This window comes from Mus pahari, chromosome 4 (assembly GCF_900095145.1).
Source record: "Mus pahari chromosome 4, PAHARI_EIJ_v1.1, whole genome shotgun sequence".
NCBI lineage: Eukaryota > Metazoa > Chordata > Mammalia > Rodentia > Muridae > Mus > Mus pahari.
In genome coordinates this window covers 58506060-58530004 of record NC_034593.1, presented here as the reverse complement: position 1 = coordinate 58530004, position 23945 = coordinate 58506060, and the positions used below count along the sequence as shown (strand labels likewise).

General features: G+C 41.9%; 2 protein-coding genes across 5 annotated transcripts in view; one reads left to right on the top strand and one right to left on the bottom strand.

Moving 5' to 3' along the window:
• Positions 1–23945, top strand: part of Veph1 (ventricular zone expressed PH domain containing 1) — a 209571-nt gene that overhangs the window by 33641 nt on the left and 151985 nt on the right. For all 4 annotated transcript variants that reach the window (XM_021195529.2, XM_029537562.1, XM_029537563.1 and 1 more), the window contains exon 4: positions 3889–4063. In XM_021195529.2, coding sequence (XP_021051188.1) covers positions 3889–4063 — 175 coding nt within the window. The remainder of the gene's footprint in view (positions 1–3888; positions 4064–23945) is intronic.
• Positions 16174–22378, bottom strand: Ptx3 (pentraxin 3). Its single transcript, XM_021195532.1, has 3 exons — positions 22077–22378; positions 21190–21591; positions 16174–17407 (listed from the first exon to the last, which is right to left on the bottom strand). The coding sequence occupies exons 1-3, from the start codon at positions 22204–22206 to the stop codon at positions 16794–16796; spliced, it is 1146 nt and encodes a 381-aa protein (XP_021051191.1). The 5' UTR covers positions 22207–22378; the 3' UTR covers positions 16174–16793.

The window sequence follows — 23945 nt, the reverse complement described above, 5'->3', positions numbered from 1 at the left end:
AGAGAGAGAGAGAAAGAAAGAAAGAAAGAAAGAAAGAAAGAAAGAAAGAAAGAAAGAAAGAAAGAAAGAAAGAAAGAAAGAAAGAAAGAAAGTTAAACAGTGTGACCGAGATCTTGGATGGAAGGGAAACCACAGAAAAAACATTTCTTATGACTTTAGGTAGTGTTTTGGACTCAATACCAAGATTTGAGTGTTCCAAAATTATGACTCCCAGCTCACTAACCTGTGTGTCTCAGCTACCCCATGCCATTTCCTTTTCTTCCTCCTGGCACTGGCACTGCCATTATGGTACTGTTGACTGACTTGGGCCCACCACTGCATGTCATAGTCATTCATAAAAATCCTAAAACAGATGATACATGGATATGTGCAGAATATTCAACCCTGTACTCATCACTTAAAAACTACCTGAAAACGGAATGTGTAGGACTGGGCCTCTTTCTCAGGGGCACGCATGTCTTGATGACACCTCAGTAAGCAAGGCTTTGTAGATAGTCCCAGATCAAAATGAATTTGAAAGAAAGTGAGCAAGTTTTCATGAGTTTGCTCAATTTCTGCATCCTTACTTGGGAAGCATCCATTCAAATTCGTTGTCTGTTTTCTCCTTTGTCTCTGTATCTTTGTGATTGACTGGAGTTTGTCTGTATATATTCTGGTTATGGCTAGACCTTTGTTGAATAAATAGGTCACACGTATTATATATCCCTTGGATTATCTTTTCATTTCTTAGAGTATCACTGGACTAGATATTCTTGTTTTTATCCACTTTACATTCCCCCTTTTTATGGTAATAGTTTGGTTAGATTTGAGGCAACTCACAAAGCCACTGGGGACACTGACTGTGTTCCTTACTCACTGTTACTGGGGACACTGACTGTGTTCCTTACTCGCTGTTACTTTGTGTTTTACTGTTAGATATGCAGTTTGCCTGGAATTTATTTTTATTTTGGTTGATATAAGGGTCATGACACTGTCTTCTTCCATTTAGTATCCTCTTTGATCTAACTTGCCCCATGTCTAAGATGTCATAACGCTGTTCAGAGACACTGTAGCAGCGTGGCTGTCTTGGCCTCATGTTCCTTCTTTGATCTTTATTATCGGGTTTGTGCTAAAATGAAACTCTAAATTCCATACTGCGTAAGGACATACCTTTCCCTTTAAGCTACTGAAGACACTTTAAGAATGAAAATGGTTCTGGAGTAACACTGTTCAGGTCAGAATGCAGGCTCACCTGCTGTAACAAAGGCCAGTGAGTTAAGCTATGCAAGGCATTTCTATCTCTCAGCAAACAATTTAGAAATGTCAGTCTCAAGCTGATGTGGAAGTCATCCCCCCGCCCCCCGCCATCTCTGTACAACAACCAGTTTCTAACTCATGGTCATAGACAGCTGCTTCAGTCCCTGGTACCAAGTCCTTGTTCTAATGAGACATAAAGAGGAAAACAAGTGAAGAGCCAAGTCACACGGTTCTAATGGTAGCCGAGGAGTTGAATATGTTAAGCTTTCTTTATCTCATTGCTTTGCACGCACATGGTCACATCTGATTGCAGTGAAGGTGGGAAATGCTGTGTGCAGTCTTGTGGCTATCCCCATCAGAAACCCATGAACTGATGACTAAAGAAGGACATTCACATTTACTAACGGAGCTTCTATCCCACCACCCTTGCCCACCATTACTGGCTTGCCTTCCATGCCCATAATCTAATGCAGATTAAACCCAGACTGTTACTCAGTGCACACCCTGTTCGGAGGGTAGTCATTACTTGACCTTCTCTCCAAGGTCATTGGTCCTTTAGCAGCCTGGAAAGTTGATGTTGTGTCTGCCGTGAGACCTATGTATCAGAGATTGCTCGATGGGAAAATGTAATGACAGTCACCACTACAGATGATCTAGACAGTTGGGTGACATCCCTATGTTCAGCCAGCAAGGGGTGGCAAAACCCAGAGTGGAATCCATAGTCTGTTTTCCATCACATGCCCTCCCCAACACATTGTGTTCTCTGTGACAGCCATCACCACATATTCACATTGTCTTCTTCCTTCTTACCTACTTTCCACTCCTGTGTGTGTGTGGTATATGCCTGCATACATGTTTGTATGCGTGTGTGTGTATGTCTCTGTGTGTGCCTGCATATGGAGGCCAGAGGTTGATGTTAGTTGTCTTCCTCTGTTGCTATGGCCCTTATATTTGGAGATCAGGACTCTTGCTAACCATGAAACTCACTAATTTGACAAGATTAACAAGCTAACAAGCCCTGAAGATCATCCTGTGACTGCCTTCCCAGTGCTGGGATTTCTGGCACATGACGTCATGTTCAGCTCTTTACAAGGGTGACAGACAGTGGCCATCTCTCAGCCCTAGTACATTTTATTCATTCATTATTCAGTTGATCATGAGGACCTACCAGACCCTAGAATTGTTGGAAGTAGTAGAAAGTGGAACCCATGGGTGGAATATGAAGTACATTTCATACAGAAAAAAAGCAGCCCCTTTTATTTATAATATAAGGATACAAGTCAGCTCCCACATTGTATACAGCTCTGCTCTTAGTCTAAGTGGTACGGAAAGATATATATATAATCTATAATTATTTCTAATGGCACAACTAAGTGCCAATGACAGCATTTACAAGACACGTAAAGTAAGTCACAAAATAAATAAGAATACAGTTATTTTAGGATCTAGAATGTCTTCAGGTTTTAGTCTTATATTTATTTTTCTTTAAATATCATTAGCTAAAAATTTAGCATTTTTTTTAATTGACACATAGTAGCATTCCATATACTGAGTGCATTGTGTTTCTGTCAATACTTGTAACGTGAAATCAACATTTCCTCCCCTTGAACTTTTATCATTTGTCCTGCCAAGCTTTAAATACTAGCACTTGTCCCACACAAATATTTTTGTTACCCATTATCTGATATCCTTCAAACCCCTTCCAGACTATTTATGCAAAATCACCTTTTTAACTACCACTTGTGAGAAGATGTAGTATTTGTATTTCCACAACTAGCTAATTACACTTTACGGTGCTCTCCACTTCTATTCATGTTGTTAAAAATTATTTCATGGGCTGGAGAGATGGCTAAGCATGTAAGAGCATTGAGTGCTCTTCCAGAGGTCCTGAGTTCAGTTCCCAGCAACACATGATGGCTCACAACCATCTGTAGTGGAATCTGATGCCCCTTTCTGGTATGTCTGAAGAGTGACAGTGTACTTACATACATAAAATAAATATATCTTTATATATATATCATATATTTTATGCATCCATCCATCCTTGATTGGTTCTAAAAAAATAACAAACTTCAAGCTTGTCAATATTCCTTTGGTTGTTTTTCTCAAAGATAAACCCGATGATCTGTCCATCCCCTTGATCCCTGGTTGCCCTTGGAATTAGTTCCAAACCCACCAGCCTCCCAGTATATACATGCCCACTGACCTTTCCAGTTCCTGCCAATTTTCCCACGTATTACTCTACAACCACACAGAGTTACCTACAGTCCCCTGGGTGCACCTTGTTCTCCCTCACCTCTGTGCCCCCAACAGTGGCTCTTTCTTCTCCAGTCTTTGCCTCACCATTACCCGAGTACCCCCAACTTATCCCTTCAGTCTCAGCTAAGGCATCCATTTCTCTAGAAGTCTTTCTTGACACTTTCTGGCTGGAGTTCTCCTTAGCACCCTGCACCTCACAGGTCCTGCCTTCCACTCATGCTATCAACTGCCCCTAAGTCTTCCTTTAAGGCCAAGCAGGGCACATGCGATGTAACCAGGACAGGGCCTGTGTTTTCACAGCTGTACTCTTGCAGCCCTGCAAATATTTTTGAAGCAAATGAATAGTGAATGAACAGTGAGTTACTTGTTTGTTGCCTTCTTATATTTCCTCAGAATTACAACCGGACCCCTGTGATGGTCTTAGCTGTCCCCATCGCAGTGAAATTCCTCCACAGAGGCAGCAAGGAGCTGTGTAGAAACATGTCCAACTACCTGTCCCTGGCTGCCATCACCAAGGCTGATCTGCTGGCTGACCACACTGAAGGGATAATAAAGAGCATACTTCAAGGTACAGAGCAAGAACTGAGCTGGGAATGTGTCTAACAGGAATTCAGTGCATTGCTTAGTGGCTCCTATGAGTGAGGCCTAGCACACAAAGGGGCAAGTTCGAATTTCCTTGCTGTTCATTGGCTTGTGATCATGCCATAATGTCTCCTGGGATGGCCGAGTCAGCCTCTCTTTTGCCTGATGAATAGAACAAGGTACTGATACTCACTGTGAGGGGAACTTCCTGCCAGCCATGTGCTCTCACCCAGAGTGCTATGTTGCCCATGATTGCTGTCAACATGTCCAGTTCCTTTTACTCTAACTTTCAAAAGTAAGAAGTATTTTTGGTTATATAAAATGCACAGAGCCAGACATGCTAGCACATGCCTTTAATCCCAAAACTGGGGAAGCAGAAGCAGGTGGATCTCTGTGAGTTCAGAGCATAACTTTTCTACATAGTAAGTTCCAGATTAGCCAGAGCTACATAGTGAGATCTTATCTCAAACACACAAACAAACAAACAAACAGCACACACACACACACACACACACACACACACAGGAAAACATGTGATGGCTTCTCTAATTCAAATTACTGAAATTGGTTTATAAGTACATTAAAGATCACCAAAATAAGTAAATAAATAAGGAATGGAGAGAAGCTCAAACTAATCCACATAATATGTATATTTGTTTGGTTGGTTTTGTTTCTTACCTATCTGAAACCTTGTTTTGCTTTAAGATAAAACACAACGGAGTGCAGGTCAGAGGACAATACATCAAATGACTTGATGTGCCCCCAGCTACTCCCAGTCCTCGCTGATAAAAATGCATGAGGTTCACAGGTATTTCTGCACTTAGATTGCCTCTTAATTCAGACCCCACGGGCTCACCTTGTTGCAGAGTGCTCCTACATTCCTAGTCTCAGGTTTCTTGGAGTCTGCAAGAGTGTCCTGAATGTGCTCCGAGCCCAGGGTACCCAGGCCAGCCCATAGTGTGGTAGCATCCTCCCCATGACTCTGCTCCTAGAAGTGTCCATGTGGAAGTCCCATGCTGCTCTGCCAGAATGGTGGCCTCTGCTCTCATGTGCTTACTCACTGAAAGCTTTAGGAGCCACCAGTTCTCTAACCAGGTGTTCCACAGGGCAGTCTCTGGAAGTAGAACAATAGTCTTTCTCCTTGGCGTTGCACCTGGGGAGGTAGGTCCGAAGAAGGCTGCTTATTTCAGGTGCCCTCTGCTTTACTGGTTTGCAGTAAGAGAGAGGGTACGCTCTTTCCAGATGTGTGGATCAGTGGTAGACCTCTCACCCAGACGGCCAAGGCAAGCGATTCAATCCCCACTGTTGAAAAATAAAAGCAACACACACACACACACACACACACACACACACACACACCTCCACCACTACCACCAGCACCACCAAACCTAAAGCATTCTCTTTCATTTCTTGAAATCTAAAAGCAACTGTCCATCCATAGCCCCTGTTCCATTCCATCTTTCCACACACCCTGTCTTACCCCACTACCCGCTACCACCCCATTCTCAGAACGCCTACTGCCTGCCAAGGACCAAGATGTTGTCTCCACCTGAAGCTCAAGTATCAGATGTCCCTGATACTTGGGAGGTTCCTCAGTGTCACCCTAGACTTCTGGCCTGCCAGACACTCAGAGATGTCTGAGCATCACGGATGGCGGTGTTTGTCACTCAGTCTGTGCTCCCCTAGAAAGATCTGCCATTAATAATATTAGCTAGTGCTTTTTTTGTTCCTAATTTCCTTTGGCCTCGGAGTAAAATTGCTAATTTTACTTCACGTGTGATTAAACTTGCTGCAAGCCCAGAAAAACAATTATGCTTTAATTTTTGCCACCTTGAAAACATTTTTTGAAAACAAATTTCATAAAAATTACAGGCACGCCAAGCATTTTAAAACTATAGGGAGCAGCTGTGTGGGCTGTAGAATTATATAAAGTTGAATTCTCTTTTTCCAGCTGCCAGGAGCTTAGCTCATGCTTTCAGGGCTTTTGAAATATTATTTCAATGACAAAGAGATCTTTGATACACAAAATAAACTCTAAATTCACTGCAAGCATCTGAAGTGAACAAATGACTTAGTTTATTTGATCCGGCGTTATGAAAATTGCCATAAAATCAATGGTAACTTGACCTGTGCATGGCTGGGCCTTCATAGTCCAGGGGTTTGACGTTGAGGACTGATGGGACTATAAAGCCCCTCCCACAGCTCATGTGAGTTGTAGAGCAGAAGAGATTTTGAGAAATGAGTTCTTTGCTCTGCAAGTCTTCAGTTGATACTCCCCGTGAGCAGCTTCAGTGAGCTCCTTGGTGTGTCTTTCTTCATTACCTGTCGTTTCTTCTCACCAATTAGACTGTCTTCTTTGATCTGTGGTATCCTTCTCTTCATTCTCAAGGACTTCTACTCTCATGGAAAGGTTTGTAGTCATCTGTTCCATGACAATGCTTACAATAACATTATAGGAATAAAATCAGACAGCGTTCATGACAAACACTGAATTGATCCATTTGTGCTAACTAGATCAGGGTTACTTGTGAAACCTGCAAAGCAGAAATCCTATTGTACCCCATTGTACTGTACAGTAACACCTTAAGTAACAGAGGACCTTGGTATATGTGACTTGATGGAGAGGATAAAGAAAAAGAGGAAGAAGACAGGAAGAGGAAGAGGAGGAGGAAAGCGGAGATTGAAGAAGACAAAGAAGGGAGGAGAAAAGAAAAGGAGAAGAAAGTGGGGGAGAAATGGAGAAGAAGAGGAGGAAGGATGAAAAAAGGAGGAAGAAGAGAGAAATTAAAAGGAAGAAGATGCAGGGGAAGGCAGAGAGAAAGAAGAGGAGCAACTCCTTGTTGGCCCATGACTGGAAGTCCATGAGTAGATCAGATTTCCCATTGACTTGACTCAGGCCTCAGTGGAGGCCCGGAAAGCTGCAGCTCTGCCCCCTTCTGGTGTATTGCTTTATTTTATGTCCTGCAGCTTGGGCCTTCACACCTCCAGTTTACATTTTAATGGACATCAATTACACCAAGCCCACATCCAATCACATTTTCTGTTTCCAGTCCAACTCTGGCAACCTGGTTCTGAACTGATACATCCCCACTGCAGGCAGATAGTGCACATCAGTTGTCTGTTGAGATGATGAGATCGGAGAAGAAAGGAGATGGCCGTGGGCTGCAGCAGAACCACGTGAGTGTGGAGTTAGGATGCAGTAGATCTCAGAAGATGTGCAGGCAGTTGTGTGAATGAACAGGGACTACATGGAAGCCACCAATCTCCACCTTGTCGTTTTGTATGTGAGCAGCTGACAAGGACCCTAACATTTCACCCCAGAGTCACCTCTACTGTGCAATCCCAGCTCCCCTACATATTGGTTGTGCTTGTATTTTTATGAGCATCAGTTTCTTTATGTGTAAATTGAGATATTCAGACCATGGCATTTATCTAACAGCCTAGTTAGATAAATATTAGCTAAGATGGTGGTGGTGACAATCATGACAGCCTGCATTTATTTGGGTACCTTTAGTGCCAGGAAAGCCAGAGTGTTCTTGGGAAAACCCACATATTGCTGGAATATTTGGTTCATATCATGACCTAGATGTTTTCTTCTTGTGGCCTTTCGCCTTTTAGCCAAAGCCTTCCTCTTGAGCTTCTTTGGTGTGATGAGCTTTCAAAGATGGAGTATCATTTCTCACAGCTGTTTCCTTCTCCAGTCAAAACAAGCAGGTTCCCTGTTAGCTCACTGACTCAGCCAAAGATTACCTAATTCTGAGTCACTTTGCAAGATGTGCTCTGGTCCCTTCCCTGTGGATTGAATTCTGGTTTTCTTGTCAGCACACTATGCAGTGTGTAGTTCATGGCTGATCATAATATGTAAGGTCTGTCTCCACTAGAACTTAATGAATGTCCCTCCCTGTTTAGAAGCTTAATGCAACCTTTGAGCCAGCTAGCCACACAATTGAGTCTTTAATTTCTGCTGATCTCATCTTCTGCTACTGTCAACAAACGTTTTCTTTAAAAAAAAATTCACACAAGTTACTTTATATATTCAGCAATTTCTTTGGTTTTTAAATTGATCTTTTAAGCTTTACATAGTACTTTCAGTTTAACTTACTGTTTTCTCTCCCATGGAATTCAGCTCAATGCTTTCCCAGTCCAAGATTTGCATTTCAATGTGTCCACAGTTATTCCAAAGTCCTTATCAATTATAAATTTCTTGGACAATGACATTCTTGTCTTCAAAACTCCAACTCAGTGGTTGAGCATATGAGGCCCAGGGCCTTGGTTGCTAGTACTGTCTACCCTTATTTAGACTTGGCTCATAACAGTTCATTGATTCTGTTTTTCAAAATTATATTATTTTGCAAATCAAATTCCTCGTGTATTTATAATTCAACTATGAGAAATCATATGAAATGGGACTGTATATTTACCCCTAAAGGAAAATGTTTGAATAATTCTAAGCCAAGCTTTGCAACTTTTCCTTATTTTCATATCTAATGAATTTTCATAATAAGAAGGAGAATTGTAAAAAGATCCTCTTTTTGGAAGAAGAACTAAAGGTGGAGAGTGTTCAATGATTGGGTGCTAAGGACAAGCAAACTTGAATAGCAGCAAGTCAGTTACACTAGTATCTTTAATTCTACCACCAGGAAAAACCTGTCCCAACAGTTCTGTTGGAAAATGGTAACAAATAATACAATGAGTACATGATTAGAATCTTATCTGAATTTTCCAGATAATTGATAAGGAAGTATATGTTCCATCTAATTATGCAAGTCTGGTATATCCACAAACCAACACCAGACATAGGGCATTATCAGAAAGGAAAACACACATTTATCTTAGTCATGGCATAGATATGTTCACAGCAGGAATAAACACATTAGGAAAACGACTCTAGCAAGGCTTAGAGGAAACATTTACTGAGTATAGACTAGAGCTTTCCTATTGACTCATATTGTTCCTCCATGTATCCTGTGACTGAGGAACTGTTGCTAACCCATTTTATAAAGTGCATAATGACCCAGTTGGATTTGTCCCAGGAATGCAAAATAGTTTCCTATTTGAATTACCCAACAGTAAAAACCTGAGCAGGATGAGGATTATGGTGTGGGTAAACATGTCTTATAAGATTACAAATCAAACTAGAAAATTTTGAGAACTTCCTTACCTTGAATAAGAGGACATTTGACTATTTGATAGTGAGAGAGTAGACGCCTGCCTTTAAGTCAGGAAAGAGACGAAGATGCTGCTGTTTCATTTCTATTCATTATGGCACTGGAGAGCCTAGCCTAGACCTCAAATTAAATTATAATACTCATACACAATCATACAGGAATGAAAAATATTATATATAATGATTTATATATAACACATAGAAAACTATATAAATAACTTAACAATAAAATTACAAATCATTTTGAAAGTAGTCAAATAAAGTACAAAGGTGTGGGGTGCCATACCACCTTCATGAATGGGAAGCTGGTGTAGCAAAGATTAATTTTTTCAATGAATTTAGTGAAATTTTAATAAAATACTGATGGAACCTCTGATGAAATGTGACAAACTGATTTTTAAAATTTATGAGTCAGATAAAGTGAGTCAGAGAGCTCCAGGAACTCTAACAACGGAGAACTTGACTGTGACGTCAGAGCAATGACTGCAGCCTAGTAGTGCTGAGAAAAGAAAAGAACCATACTGTGTTAGAGAGCACAAACCAGGTAACGTGGAAATCCAGTCTGTGGTGGGAAATCTTCTCAATGGACAAGGCCAGACTACTCAGTCAATAGTGCCAAAATAACTGTCCATATCAAAACATACAGATATTAACTTCAGACAAAATAAAGGCCTAAATTTAAAATGTGAAACTCTAGCTTTTTCCAGTGTCTAATTAGTAGTTAGTAACACCCTTATTCTAACAAAGAATATCTACAAATTAAACCTAGATTAAAATTATAATAATGAAAGAAAAACACTTAACACAAGGCCCTCGGATTAAAAACTAAACCAAGGGTGTCACTGGATGGTGAATTTATTTTCTTCCCAAGTTACTCCATGTGCAATTTTGTATCATGTAATGTCAGAGAGGTTGCCCATGCTCCTGAGAAATTCTCCAGACTCATCCTTTGCCGTGTGACGATGCATCGTGCTGCTTGTACCAGAAAGCAGAGACACACCCTGAGCTCAGTGTCGTATGAATTGCCATATCTTTCACCCATGAAGCTGACAATATTATAAAAGGCCTACAAAATGAGAGTGTCTTTAACTTCACCTGGTTATTTGTGGGCCCATGGGGGGAAGATCTTTGCAAATAATTGACTTGTAACTCTGTGACGCTGTGCCTGTCCCTGATATTAAACCTGCATGCAACACTGACCTTGCCTCTGCCTCTCTAAATCAGAGAGGTCAGGGCAGAAATGCACTTCTCCGTCCACAGAATTTTTATATGGTCCTCTTGCACAAGCCACAAGATGACCTTAAATGATTTGAAATTTAAGTAGAAAATCTTTGAGAAAATATCCTGTTGTCCCAGCAAGAGTATACATTCTTTTCTGACTTGTTGGCAAGGACCTGGAAAAGACTGTCCAGCTAATTATGATAAATTTACCTCATTTCTTTCTCTATGTGAGGCAAAATTCAAACTATTAAACTGTGAGCTGTCTCAAAAAAAAAATGGAGAAAGCTGACTTGTCACATGTCATGGCAGTAATTTTACTTACCACACCCACACATGGCCAATGACACTTAACTAGACAAAATACCTACACTTCACAATATTCAGCCCACTGATAACTGAGGTTCTTCCTGTCACCAGTGCCGTCATTCTCACTTCTAATTGAATATCTGCACTGTACTAATTTCATATTAAAATACTGCAGGCAGAGCCATATCCAGTCACTGAATTTCATAATCCCCAGAGAGATGTGCAGCCGTTAAACATTCGTGGAAGGCACTGGAGAGATGACTCAGGGGTTACGAGTGCTTGATGTGGAGCCTGTGGAGCCACAGGACCTGATTTTGCATCCCAGAATCCACATAACAAGCCAACCATCTTCTTTCACACACCTGGAGCATCAGGAGTGTGTGAAGCAGGGACAGGAGGGAGAATCTTCAAGGCTTGATGGATGCAGGCCTAGCAGGGTAGATTAACAAATGAAAAGCGTCAGGGTCACACAGAGATGACACCTCACCAAAGGGAAAAGGCAGAGTGACCAAAGGAAACACCTGATGCCCTTCTCTAGCCTCTAGACACACACATAGGTGCACCAGCACACAACGTATGTGTACACATATACGCATGTAAAATCTATGACATGATTATTGCTTTAAAAAAGCTCCAAGTTTTACTACCTCACACACAGTTAGGGGAACATTACTATCCCTTCTTCACACAGGTAGTAACAGGAACCATAGAGACACTATTATATGTCACACAAACATTTTTATCCTAGTGACCCAAGTCATCATGCACAACTATTCTAGTTTAAGCTTAAATTTAAGGGAATGTATTCTGTGTTTCTTTGTTATTAATATTCTTTGTAGATTTCTTTTGACGGAGTAAGGAGGTACTACTAACTTTACATTACTACAGACTGATTTTTACTATGGAAAGAGTAAAGTTTCATTCTTTAAATTGAAATCCTATTACAAATATCCCACCTGAATATTTACATGAGGAGGAAAAGATTTCATATAACATGGTAAGAAGTCTTTCCAATCGTGGTTCCAGAAATGGAGAGAAAAGGACTTCCAAGTGGTCAAGTGGCTGGCTTGCTTGGAGCTGGTGCCTGTCACTCTGCACCTTCACCAGCAGATGTTGCTGTGAGGTAAAGAAAACCTGGCCAGCCTGGCTCTTCTTTAAAGCCTGCTAATGTTTTTTTATTTTTTTTTAATTAGATATTTTCTTTATTTACATTTCAAATGTTATCCCCTTTCCTAGTTTCCCCTCCGAAAATCCCCTATCCCCTATCCCCTCTCCCCTCCCCCTGCTCCCCAACCAACCCACTCCCATTCCTGGTCCTGGCCTTACCCTATACTGGGACATAGAGCCTTCACAGGATCAAAGGCCTCTCCTCCCACTGATGACCGACAAGGCTATCCTCTGCTACATATATAGCTAGAGCCACATGTCCCACCATGTGCTTTCTTTGATTGGTGGTATAATTCCAAGGAGCTCTGGGGGTACTGGTTAGTTCATATTGATGTTCCTCCTATGGGGCTTCATACCCCTTCAGCTCCCTGGGTACTTTCTCTAGCTCCTTCATTGGGGACCTTGTGCATCCATCGAATGGATGACTGTGAGCATCCACTTCTGTATTTGCCAGGCACTGGCAGATCCTCACAGGAGACAGCTATATCAGGGTCCCGTCAGCAAAGCCTTTGTGATCTTTCTTGTTCCCTTGCTGATCCATGTTTTAGCACATGAGAAGGACGTGATAAAATATTTTAAGAAATGTCTGATTTCAAAAGTGATTGGATGAACCAGAAAATACTTTAATGTATAATATCAATTCTAAAATTCTGTGTTTGAGGAGGGGTTTTATTTTGTTAGATAATTTAAGAAGCGTGAGGATTTACTTGCGATTAGTTGAGCGTACCTGGTCACTGGTAAGCCAGTACTTGGTGATGCCAGAGTTTAAACACTGGATTTCTGCCCTGAGGGAATGCAACTTTCTTCTGCTCTTCAGATTGATGGAGCCACAAGGATCAGTAATCTGGTGCCTTCATAGTCATAGAACCCAAGAATAATACAAATCAATATACACTATTGCTTTAGTTTAAGACTTTTACACTTAACCATGTAGCTTCTTAACTGGCTAAAAGACAATTTCAGAAATATCTTATGTCCTGGTATATATTTTTTTTTAAAAAAAGAGCTTCCTAGTATATGATTAGAGAATAAATTAAATAAAAAATCAATTATAAGATTGTATTATTTATCAATCTAATTGCCACTACTGTGAAGTCAATTAAGCACCAAACTATAAAATCAAGCTCTGACATCCCATGATAGGCTCCTAATAATTAAATGTTCTAAATATAAAGTAATTAATACTTAAAGGCCAATTGCTACTGTAATAGGCAAGGAAAATATCAACTGTGCTTTGTTCATGTACACTAATGTCTCCCTACTAATCATACATAAATACACACTAGAGTGACCAGCTGTCCCAGTTTGCCCAGGGACATGGTAACTTTAATAAAGCCAGAAAGGCCCAGAAAAATCAGGAAACTTAGACAACTTACATTATACCAGTAGATATTAACCTTATAGACAGTATTATACATTAATAATACATACATTTCATCCTAATGACAGGATTTGTCTTGTACCATTATTCTACTTAGCCATTGTGTGATAATGCTCTCGATGGCATCATGGAGAATAAAACTATGTGCTGTGGTGCTAAACCAAGGGATAATTTGTCTCAGTTCCACACATTGCCTATGTCTTCTTGCTGATACCCGTGCATTCTAAAACTCCTTAAGTACTGTTAGGTTTTTCAGTTAGCTTCCTGAGAATTTGTAAAATATGTTTTTTCATATGCACACTGGGTGTTTTGCAAAAAGTAAAATGCTTTGTCTGTTTTTAAGGTTTTTTTTTCCCTCTAATAACTTAAGATTGCAACAGCCAATAATGGATTTTAAAAGTTAGGGTTGTATTTTTCTCTCATCTCAAAGAAGTGAAGGAGAAAGCAAGCCAGTGTTGGCTTCGTGGTCACCAGACACTTAGGCTACTATGTGATTGCTTTAAATATCATGTTGTAATATGACAGCTGAACTTCTAGCCATCATTACTGCATTCAAAACAGACACAGACTAGAAAGACAGAGAAATCACATGGACCACAATAGTTCATCAGTGAGCAGAGCTTGACAAAGTGACACTGAGAAACACTGATGTCTTCTTTTTTTTTTTTAAGGTTGTTTTCTTTTTTTAATTTTTTATTAGGTATTTTCTTCATTTACATTTCAAATGCTATCCTGAAAGTCCCCTATACCCTCCCCCCGCCCCGCTTCCCTACCCATCCACTCCCACTTCTTGGCCCTGGTGTTCCCCTGTACTGGGGCATATAAAGTTTGCAAGACCTAGGGGCCTCTCTTCCCGACTAGGCCATCCTTTGCTACATATGCAGCTAGAGACACGAGCTCTGGGGGTATTGGTTAGTTCATATTGTTGTTCCACCTATAGGGTTGCAGACCCCTTCAGCTCCTTGGGTACTTTCTCTAGCTCCTCCATTGGGGGGCCCTGTGTTCCATCCAATAGATGACTGTTGAGCATCCACTTCTGTATTTGCCAGGCACTGGCATAGCCTTACACAAGACAGCTATATCACAGTCCTTTCAGCAAAATCTTGCTGGCATATGCAATAGTGTCTGCGTTTGGTGGCTGACTATGGGATAGATCCCTGGGTGGGGTAGTCTCTGGATGGTCCATCCTTTTGACTTAGCCATTGATGTCTTCTTAATGACTCTGTGTACCACTAACACTAGAACTCTCTCACTTCAGAAAAGAGGTACGATTGAGGTAAGGAAGAATCACAAGCCCTTGGAAGCTATCTATCCAGACTTACTGCAGTAGCTCATGAAATGTCTGCATTTATAACCCAATGATGACTTTATTTCCTTCTATTTGTATCTTCATTACCCTCAATCAGTTAATTTGGTCAGCATTGCCAATCCATGATATATACTTACTAGTCATATGTTCTAACTATAAGATAATTAATACTTCAAGGCCAAATTTACCATAATAAACTAGGAAAGCATCAGCTGTGCTTAGCTTGTGTACAAAAATGTCACTGTACTAATCATACATATTAGAGTTGGCAGTACAATGTACAGTTAATATTGTCAGCATATGCATTTGTACTAATCTTGACTCATGCCTTCTGAGGTATTCAGACAGCTCTATTTCATGCAGGCACATGTAAAGAGAGCAAAAGCATACCTAACTCCCTAAGGCTAGGTCTAGTATTTCTTCCAGATCAGAATTCAATCAACGTAGAGAATAGCTACATAAGAACTTGCATGGGGCCAATATATCAGAAATGTTGAGTTGTATAATTCCTAAGAGTGGAAGACTGGGCTATGTATCAGCTCATAATCAAGTAATTCCATTACAGACTCATAGGCCTGACTTTATAGATTTCAAAAGTAGGATGAAGCTGTACAAATTCTGTGAATATCCTCCAAACATATTAGATCCACGGTGCTTCATTTCTGGAAGACACTAGATCCATGTTCCTTTCTATTACTGAGTAGATCAAGGCAAATGTTTAGGGAAGCTCAGCTGAATAGTTACAGATTTACCCATGGCCCTACCTCATGAGCAGGAAGTTCCCATGGTTCTCTGGCTATCTATTTAGGAGGATACATGCTCACTGTGATTCTACAGCATTTCTATAGCAGCTTTACAGGGTTCTGGGATTTTTTGCACAGAATCCTCAAGAGGAGATTGCTGGGGGACTTATCCAAGCTCCTGAATATGCAGGGCTCTCTGGCTTCTCCACTGCCAAGAAGAAGCTGGGTAGGCATTGCTTCTTGTCCAGTTTCTTGGTCCTCTGACAGTCCTACCATGCATGTCCAACTGGTCACACATACCCTGGAAGATCTATGAGCACACCAAATCCTAATTTACATAAAACATGATGAGCTCTTTCATTTTTGCATTTTTCTGATAACTTGATTGGGAAGTTCTTGAATATGAATTTTGTAGATAAAAGCTTCATGAAGCAATGTCAAGAGCTAGAACATGCATCTGTCCATTGCATACATGTGCCGTGGATTATACATGTTTGTTTGTGTTACAACAGGGCAGAAAATTGTACAAGCTCACAGACTCATTAAGCCATTTCGTCCTCTGCTCCTCAGTTGAAAACACTAAAGCCCAGAGAGATGAATGCATTTAGCCAAGACCCTATTTCTTACAACCTATAGGACACAAAAGCTTATAGCAGCAGTAAAGTTTGCTTCTAACAATATAAACTACTGCTGTTTTCATAGCAGTCTCTGAAAACAGCTTGCCTACTCTAAATGAACAAAGGAAACGTGTGGGTTTGCTTCAAAGCCGCTCTTAAACTTAAGTTTGGAGGACACGGGCTAACTTTATAAAACATTTTATTTACAGTAGACTTTTACAAAAATAAAATTAATACAAATCCATTTCACAATATAAATTACACAACTACCTTCTCCCAAATGGAACATTGGATTATAACATGTAAGCTACATTTATGTTTGTTAATAAGTCACTTTGTGGTATAAATATGGTTTTCTCATCATCTCTTTTGTCACAAAATACACACCAGAAAGAATGGACAATGGGCAACAGAGCTTGTTTTGTTATTCTTCCAATACAAAAACGTCTCTGACCAAAATAAAATTAACCCAAAAAATAAAAAAATAAAAAAAAAATAAAGTCACACAATTGTCCCTCTGTTCAGAGTCCAGTCCTGTTTAGTTATCTGAGGGTTTATCTGACAGAGGCAGACATTAATCTGAAAGCACCACAGTGTAAGGCTTAGTAACAACATCCCGGAGCCTTCTCTCAAGCCTTCCCTTCAACTGTTTATTCAGTATTTTGCCAAGATAAACAAAGACAATCTCAAGCCTCTCCTTCATTCGTCTCAGGAGTTCTTATTACGCACCGAAGTTTTCAGACTTTTCCAACTGGCATATTTGAAATGTGAGTCTCCTTTGGCTTCAAGTGGATTTTCACAACACTTAAGAAACATACTGGGCTCCTCCGTGCGCCTGAATCTCTGTGACTCCCCACCCGACGACATTTCCCCGGATGTGGCACGATTCCACTCCTCCACTGGCTCGTATCTCTTCCTCGCTGAGAACCCGATCCCAGATATTGAAGCCTGTGATTCTTCCAGAAAAAGCTAACGATTCGTCAAAGCCCCCACCTACACAGCAGCCATTCTTTTCCTGGCCAATCTGTAGGAGTCCACCCGCAGGAACAGAGTGACTTTTGGCCATCTCCACAGTGGTAGCCACCAGCTCCCCATTTGCCCACAGGGACGTGCTCCCCTGCTCTGAACTCCAGGTGCCACACAGGTGGGACCACCTCCCCAGGGAAACCACAGTGTCTGCGGCCAGTTTGTTCTCCTGTCCACCCACCACCAACACTAGGGACTGGGAACTGAGGTACAGCTGAATCTCATAGGGGTTCCACTTTGTGCCATAAGAAAACAGGATGGTTTTGTTTAATACGTCTGTGGCTTTGACCCAAATGCAAGTACTAAAAGACTCAAGCTTCATTGGTCTCACAGGATGTACGCTTCCAAAAATCTTCTTTGAGCGCATTGGGAAGAAAATCGCTGTTTCACAACCTGGAGTAACAAGAGAATACAAGGGGGAAAAAGTTTTTCAGTTCCAGAGTTATTTTGATATTCAGTTATATTAACTATATTTGATAACTATATACAGTGCTGTGTTATGACTCGTGGGGCCTCCAGTCTGATCTCTACAGAGCAAAGAAAATAAAAGTAAGGAAGAAATGCTTGGCTTATTCAGTGAAGCAACTAAATAAAGACATTTGCAAACAGAAAGAAAGCACCAACTCAACCCGCAAATAACCAAAACCATGTTGAATAACTATCTCCCCTTCAATCTGCTTTTCTTTCTATTTCTTTTATTGAACTGTTGAATCACAATTTCAGAAGATTCTATTGTTTCTAAGTATTTTTTTAAAAAATCCTATTTCCTTCTTCCCTTTGCCATGATCTTAAAACAATAAATCTATAAAAACCAATGGACCTAGCTCATTCTAGGTAGCCATTATCAGCATGTCTTTTAAAACAACGTTTTAGAATAGCCATGTCGCTAGGGAATACAGTTTAATATAACACATGATCTTGGATATTGGTACCTTTTCAGAGTTTATAGAAAACTACTGTCTTTTATTGGCTATGTTAAAAAAAAAAAAAAAAAAAAAGGTCCTCATGCAGCCTGAGCTAACCTCATATTGGACATATAGCTAAGGATAACTTCTAGCTTCTGATTCTCCTGTCTCCACCTTCAAGGGACGGTAATTACTGGTGTGCACACCAGGACCAGTTTGTAAATTGAGCTTTGACAGGAAGCAAAATGTAGTAATGATGACTGATGTTTATAAGGTACTTACTATGTCCCAGATAGTGTTCTAACCAATTTGTTCATCACCTCAATACAGCATCATACTTGCTTTTAAAGTCTTCTTAATCCCACTTTATGGGTGGGAAAACTGAGGCAAATAACCTATGCTTCTATAGTAGCTAAATTTTAAAGCTCAGGCTTCACTTTGGTTGGTCTGCTGGCAGAGTCCAACATATTGTATTGCCTCTTAATAGAAGACTTGAATTCTGAATAATTTACTGCTAGTAAGAATCATACAGTTTGGGCTGGTGAGATGGCTCAGTGGGTAAGAGCACCCGACTGCTCTTCCGAAGGTCCGGAGTTCAAATCCCAGCAACCACATGGTGGCTCATAACCATCCGTAACAAGATCTGACTCCCTCTTCTGGAGTGTCTGAAGACAGCTACTTACATATAATAAGTAAAATAAATCTTAAAAAAAAAAAAAGAATCATACAGTTTTTGACGAAGTTTATAATCTTATCAACCTTTAGTGTTGTCTATACTTAAGGGGGGTATGACCCACGACTGCAAGTCTGTAAGTTACAAGTATACTGCACTCAAATCTGGGCAGGCCAAGAATATGCTTTAAAACTTATAAATTTTATAGTCACACCACTATAGAAAATGCTTTTAAAAAGGGAATTTTTCTGAAGGCTTTTTATAAGAGATTGTGTTTCTGCTGAGAACATTCAGAGGACATGGGCTTTGAACATGGACATGAGACTCATCTATTCAACCTCTGTTGCTCTCGAGGCTACATCCCCAGCTAAGATGCCAAGGTGAAGACTTGGGAAGTGCTAAGGCCTTGAACATATGGGTTCTGCTTCTCAATGTATCTGAAAAAAAAATGAAGGTAGGCTAGATGTTCTCTTTATAATAACACAAAGGAGATGCTATAGGTTGCTTTGAAAAGTCACTCCCAGAACATTTAAGCACTAGCTGGTAACTCAGTAGAACATGTGAATATCAAATGTCCTGTAGAGTTTAGTTAATTCCCATTAGTGGCTCTGAGCTAGGCTCAGTTCAAAAACTGTCAAACAAACATAGACCATATCTTTTAGTAATAGTCAAAGAAAAATTGAAATATAGGAAAATTGTATAAGAGCAACCATGATAGCAATGCCCCCAAATGATAACAGAATTCTTTTAAAAATTCTAATCATTCATGAAAAAATTTAAATGAGGCATTTTCAAGGTAGGATTCTTCCTCCAGTTACAACAATTCAATCAAATGATGATTTTGGAAACAAAAGACTCATTTCTGTGCATTTGGAATCTCCTGGCCTCTGTAAGTTTAAAGTACTGTCCAAGGGGGCATCCACTACAACCTAATTAACTGCCTTCCTGTTTAAATAAGACCAGACAGTTCAGATTACATTCCAGGGCTGCCCATGACTGTCTCTGGGAGACCCAGCATCCCTGTTGGCCATGGTAGCTACCTGAGTTCATGCCGTAAAGTAGTATGTTAGCAGATTGTGTGGGGTTCTTGTGTAGAACAGTGATGGGGGCCCTTGAGACGTCTTTGAAATGTCAGGAACTCTCTCATGAAATGGCTTTCAACTAATAAGTCTTTGTAATTATATTATCAAAGACCAAGCAAAATGAAAACCAGGTTCTTAGGAGGCAGACCACAACATACATGATTAGGAGTCCTCTGGGGACCAAGTTGGCAGGAGAGAGAGGACCAGTCAAAGCCTGTAGGTGAAAGTATGATTGGCTAATAAGCACCAACAGTTTAGAATTCGGAAATGTATACATTTTCTAACTAACAGATGAGAATACAAAGGTGTTCTTCCTTTAAGGGGCACATTATATGTACATGGCTCTACAGAGTTTGCAAAACAAAACAAAACAAAACAAAAATCCATGCGTTTAAAATTGTCACAAAGTTATCACATCGAGGTTTTGCTTTAGATCTGACTTTATGCTTTTTCTCCGAAGACCTGCTTTGGATTTAAGGGCATGGCCTCCATAGTTCAAATAGTTAGGAAGGACTAATTGTAGGATAGTTTCTGTAAAGGAATGAACTGTGCTCTGGCCTGTCCTTCTTCCTACCCCCTTCCAATGAGCTTCATTTCATTGGAAATATGAGATAGGGTGGTATTGTTTGTCATTGTTTCTGAGACTCACGAGGAGTTCCAGGGCTATTTGTCTACATAGGGCACTAACTTTCTAGAATAATCTACAACAAAACATCACTGCTCCCATCAGAAATGTGACTTAAGAACTGTATTACTAGGCTCCAATGTTCTTCCTGTTTTGTTAACTTTTAAGAGTGTAATTTTTAAAAGGACCCTCATCAGTTGGGAGTTTTATGGAGTTCATGTGGGGCTTTGGCAAGATGCACAGTCTGAATAGTCCCTTTCTTGTGTGGTCCTGGGGGGCTGGATAAAGCAGTCATCCACTCCCTCTGACTCCTGCGCCTCACTTTATAGGGTATGCCCCGGTGCCTGCACCCCTTGACCTTCACTGTGGAACTAAACTGGAATGAGGGAACCCTGGAGGGATTCTGCTGAGTCTGCAGGACATCCAATTAGGCTCCAGTCTGCTCAGAAGGAGCAGAGGGGGAGGAGTCGGCCAAGGGGCTGGGAAAGTAGCTGAAGTTAGCCGGGCCCTGAAATAGTGCGGGGGGGGGGGGGGGGGACAGGAGCTGGCCTAAAGAAAGAGACGGGATAAAATTAGAAGACGTGGAAATCCCTAACGGAGGGACTCGGGGTAGCGAGGAGGGTCACTGGTAAACACCTGCCAATGGTCTCCTGCAATATCTGGTCGGATCCGGTATCAGGGACCTCTGACGTCAACTTCCAAACTGATGGTTAAATCCTCGTTTTCTTTTGGGTGCCTCGGGCTTGGAAATACTTTTAAAAGGCAATGCGCCTGCCTGGCGTGGTGTGTCTGAGCTTTGTGAGTGTGCCTATGAAAAGTACCGGGGCTCTGAGTGTGAGGGTCCCCCCAAAAGCTTGCCTCTAGGGACAGAGCCTACCGTGGGTGCTTACCTGCCGGCAGCCAGTGGCGAGCCACCCAGCTCTGCACAGCGCTCAGGTCGGCGCGTGTCCGCCGCAATTCCTCCAGCACCGCCCCTAGGCCAGGCACTGTCGCCTCGGGTCGCCGCGCCTCCGCGTCCTCCAGGCGCGCCAGCCTGCGGCTCGCGTCACGGCTCTCCTGCAGCAGCGGCTCCAGCGCCCGCACCAGCCTGGCGTCTGCGGGGCCACCGGCTGTGCACGGCCTCGCCATGCCGCCCGCCAGCCTTCCCAGCTCCGCCCGCAGCCGCTGCAGTTCTCCACGGAGGACATCGTCGGTGGCCTGCAACAGCATGCCCTCCCGCATCTGCGAGTTCTCCAGCATGATGAACAGCTTGTCCCATTCTGAGTGCTCCTGGCGGCAGTCGCATGGCGTGGCTAGAGCGCAGGACACACACACACACACACACACACACACACACACACACGTGTTACCAGCTTGTCCTGGGTGGCCGTGGGTTGCACTCTTGGTGACCCCAAGTTTCAGCCTGTCCCCAGCAACCGCTCTCCTTCTAAGGATAGCTCTGAAAACATCGTGCCTGTAAACTTCTCAAAGATGACACAGGACTATTCTTTCTAGGACATGTTAAGCTAACTGGGGAAATGCCATTAATATATCTAAAAAAACAGTTAAAGATTCCGTATAGCTTAACTCATCATAAATGTTACAAAAATAATTTAAAACTTCTGGCTTTTCTCAGGCAGTTCTTGCTTTCTCCCCCCCCCCACCAGCCCTTGCTTTCACAAATAAAGTATAATTTTAGCTTGCTTCATTGGCTATCTATGTTAATTATGTTAATCGCCCCCCCCCCCCCAGTGAGTTATGTAGTTTTGATGAGCTGAGAAAGTTAAAATGAACTTACGGTCCTCGGTGGGATGAAGTCCATTGTCTATTTCGTTGTCCAAATTCACATACATGAGCTCATAGTCATCCGAGGTCTCCGCCACTACTGCAGACCAGAGAGCACAAAGCAGGATCGCAGGGAGGTGCATTGCTGGAGAGGTGAAATTTGCTCCGCAGCCGCAGCAGGGGAAGAAGCGAGGCTCTCCAGTGATCCGAGTTTGAGCCCGGGAGAGATAGAGTGAGGCAGGAGTGAAGCCCTTAATAAACGCTCCAAAGCATGAACGGGATGAATGAGTAATGTCGGTGGCACAGCACGAGGGAGTTCCCCTGGATTTGGGGGAGGGGGTGGGGGGGAGGGCAAGGGAGCTGAAGAGGTTGCACAATGTTAAACCACCAAGGTCCACACTGCAGGCAGACTAATTAGAGGCGAGTCAGGGGGAGAAGGGAGTCAGGGGGAGAAGGGGAGGGAAGCTGGACTTTTCTGGTGCCCCTGAGGATCAGTTGCTGTAACCTGAAGTGCTAGCGCTTTGGGGGGTGGGGAGCACAGAGGTACAGGGCAAATAATCATTTTGGCATTTGGTGTGAGCTTTCATTACTCCACAACCCCTGAAGTTATGGAAAACTTTTTTTTTTCTTCACTTTTCTTTTGGATACTTTCTCAAGACCAAGCTATAGAGAACGATCTTGTGACTCCAAAATAACCCAGGCCATTAAGAACTTCTATGACTCTAGAAGTCAATCCTGACTAACTTGTCTTGACTCCTCTGGTGGAGCAACTAAAAAACACAGTACAGCTGGGTCAAAATCCAGTAAAACAGGAAAGTGAGGGCAGGAATATAGTGGCTTTAGGTGCTTGGGTATTCTTGACATATCCCATCAAGTTCCTGTTTTTAAATTTGCATTAGTGACTCCTGATGTGTGTGTGTGTGTGTGTGTGTGTGTGTGTGTGTGTGTGTGTGTGTTGAAAACCTGCCCCCTCCCCCAGCGCAAAGTACCTAGATAGGTATTGATAGGTCATAATAATAGTGATAAAAATTTAAAACATTTGAATAAACTCCAAATAAAGCAAGAAAACTACACAGTGGCCAAAGATCTAGAGGGAACCACTCCCAGAAGGCAAGCTCCTGCGCTGATACACGTCCCCAATACACAAAGGAGATGGAGGGGAAGGGTTATCAGTCACAACCTGATCATGACAGCAAGACTACTACTACCCTCACATCAGGCCTCTCAGAAGGACACCTCTTGGATTTCCATAGGTAAAGTCCTCTGCTCCTGACAGACACTCCCAAGTGACTTTTGTGGCTTGAGTGCCCTCAGGCATCTAGAATGCACATGCATGTACCATCCACCACAGTAAAACTGAATCCACAGTTCAACATAGCTAGACACGGAGGGAACAGGGCACCATAAGCGAGAATCAACATAAAGGCAAAAAACATCAGGCCCTTGCTTGACTTCTTTGAGATTGAGGCTAAAGATGGGTATGTTTGAAACTGTTAAAGCCATCAGGAAGAGGTGGTAAATATGAGACAATACGATATTGTTTAAAGGGCAGTGTGGAGCCCAGCTTAGTAAGGTACTTCTTCTCCTAAGGCTAGGGGCTCGAGGTCAGGTTCTAGAGTCCACATTAAGAAGCCTGATGTGGCCAGGCATAGTGGCGCGCGCCTTTAATCCCAGCACTTGGGAGGCAGAGGCAGGTGGATTTCTGAGTTTGAGGCCAGCCTGGTCTACAAAGTGAGTTACAGGACAGTCAGGGCTGCACAGAGAAACCCTGTCTCGAAAAACCAAAAAGAAGAAGGAGAAGAAGGAGAAGAAGGAGAAGAAGGAGAAGAAGGAGAAGAAGGAGAAGAAGGAGAAGAAGGAGAAGAAGGAGAAGAAGGAGAAG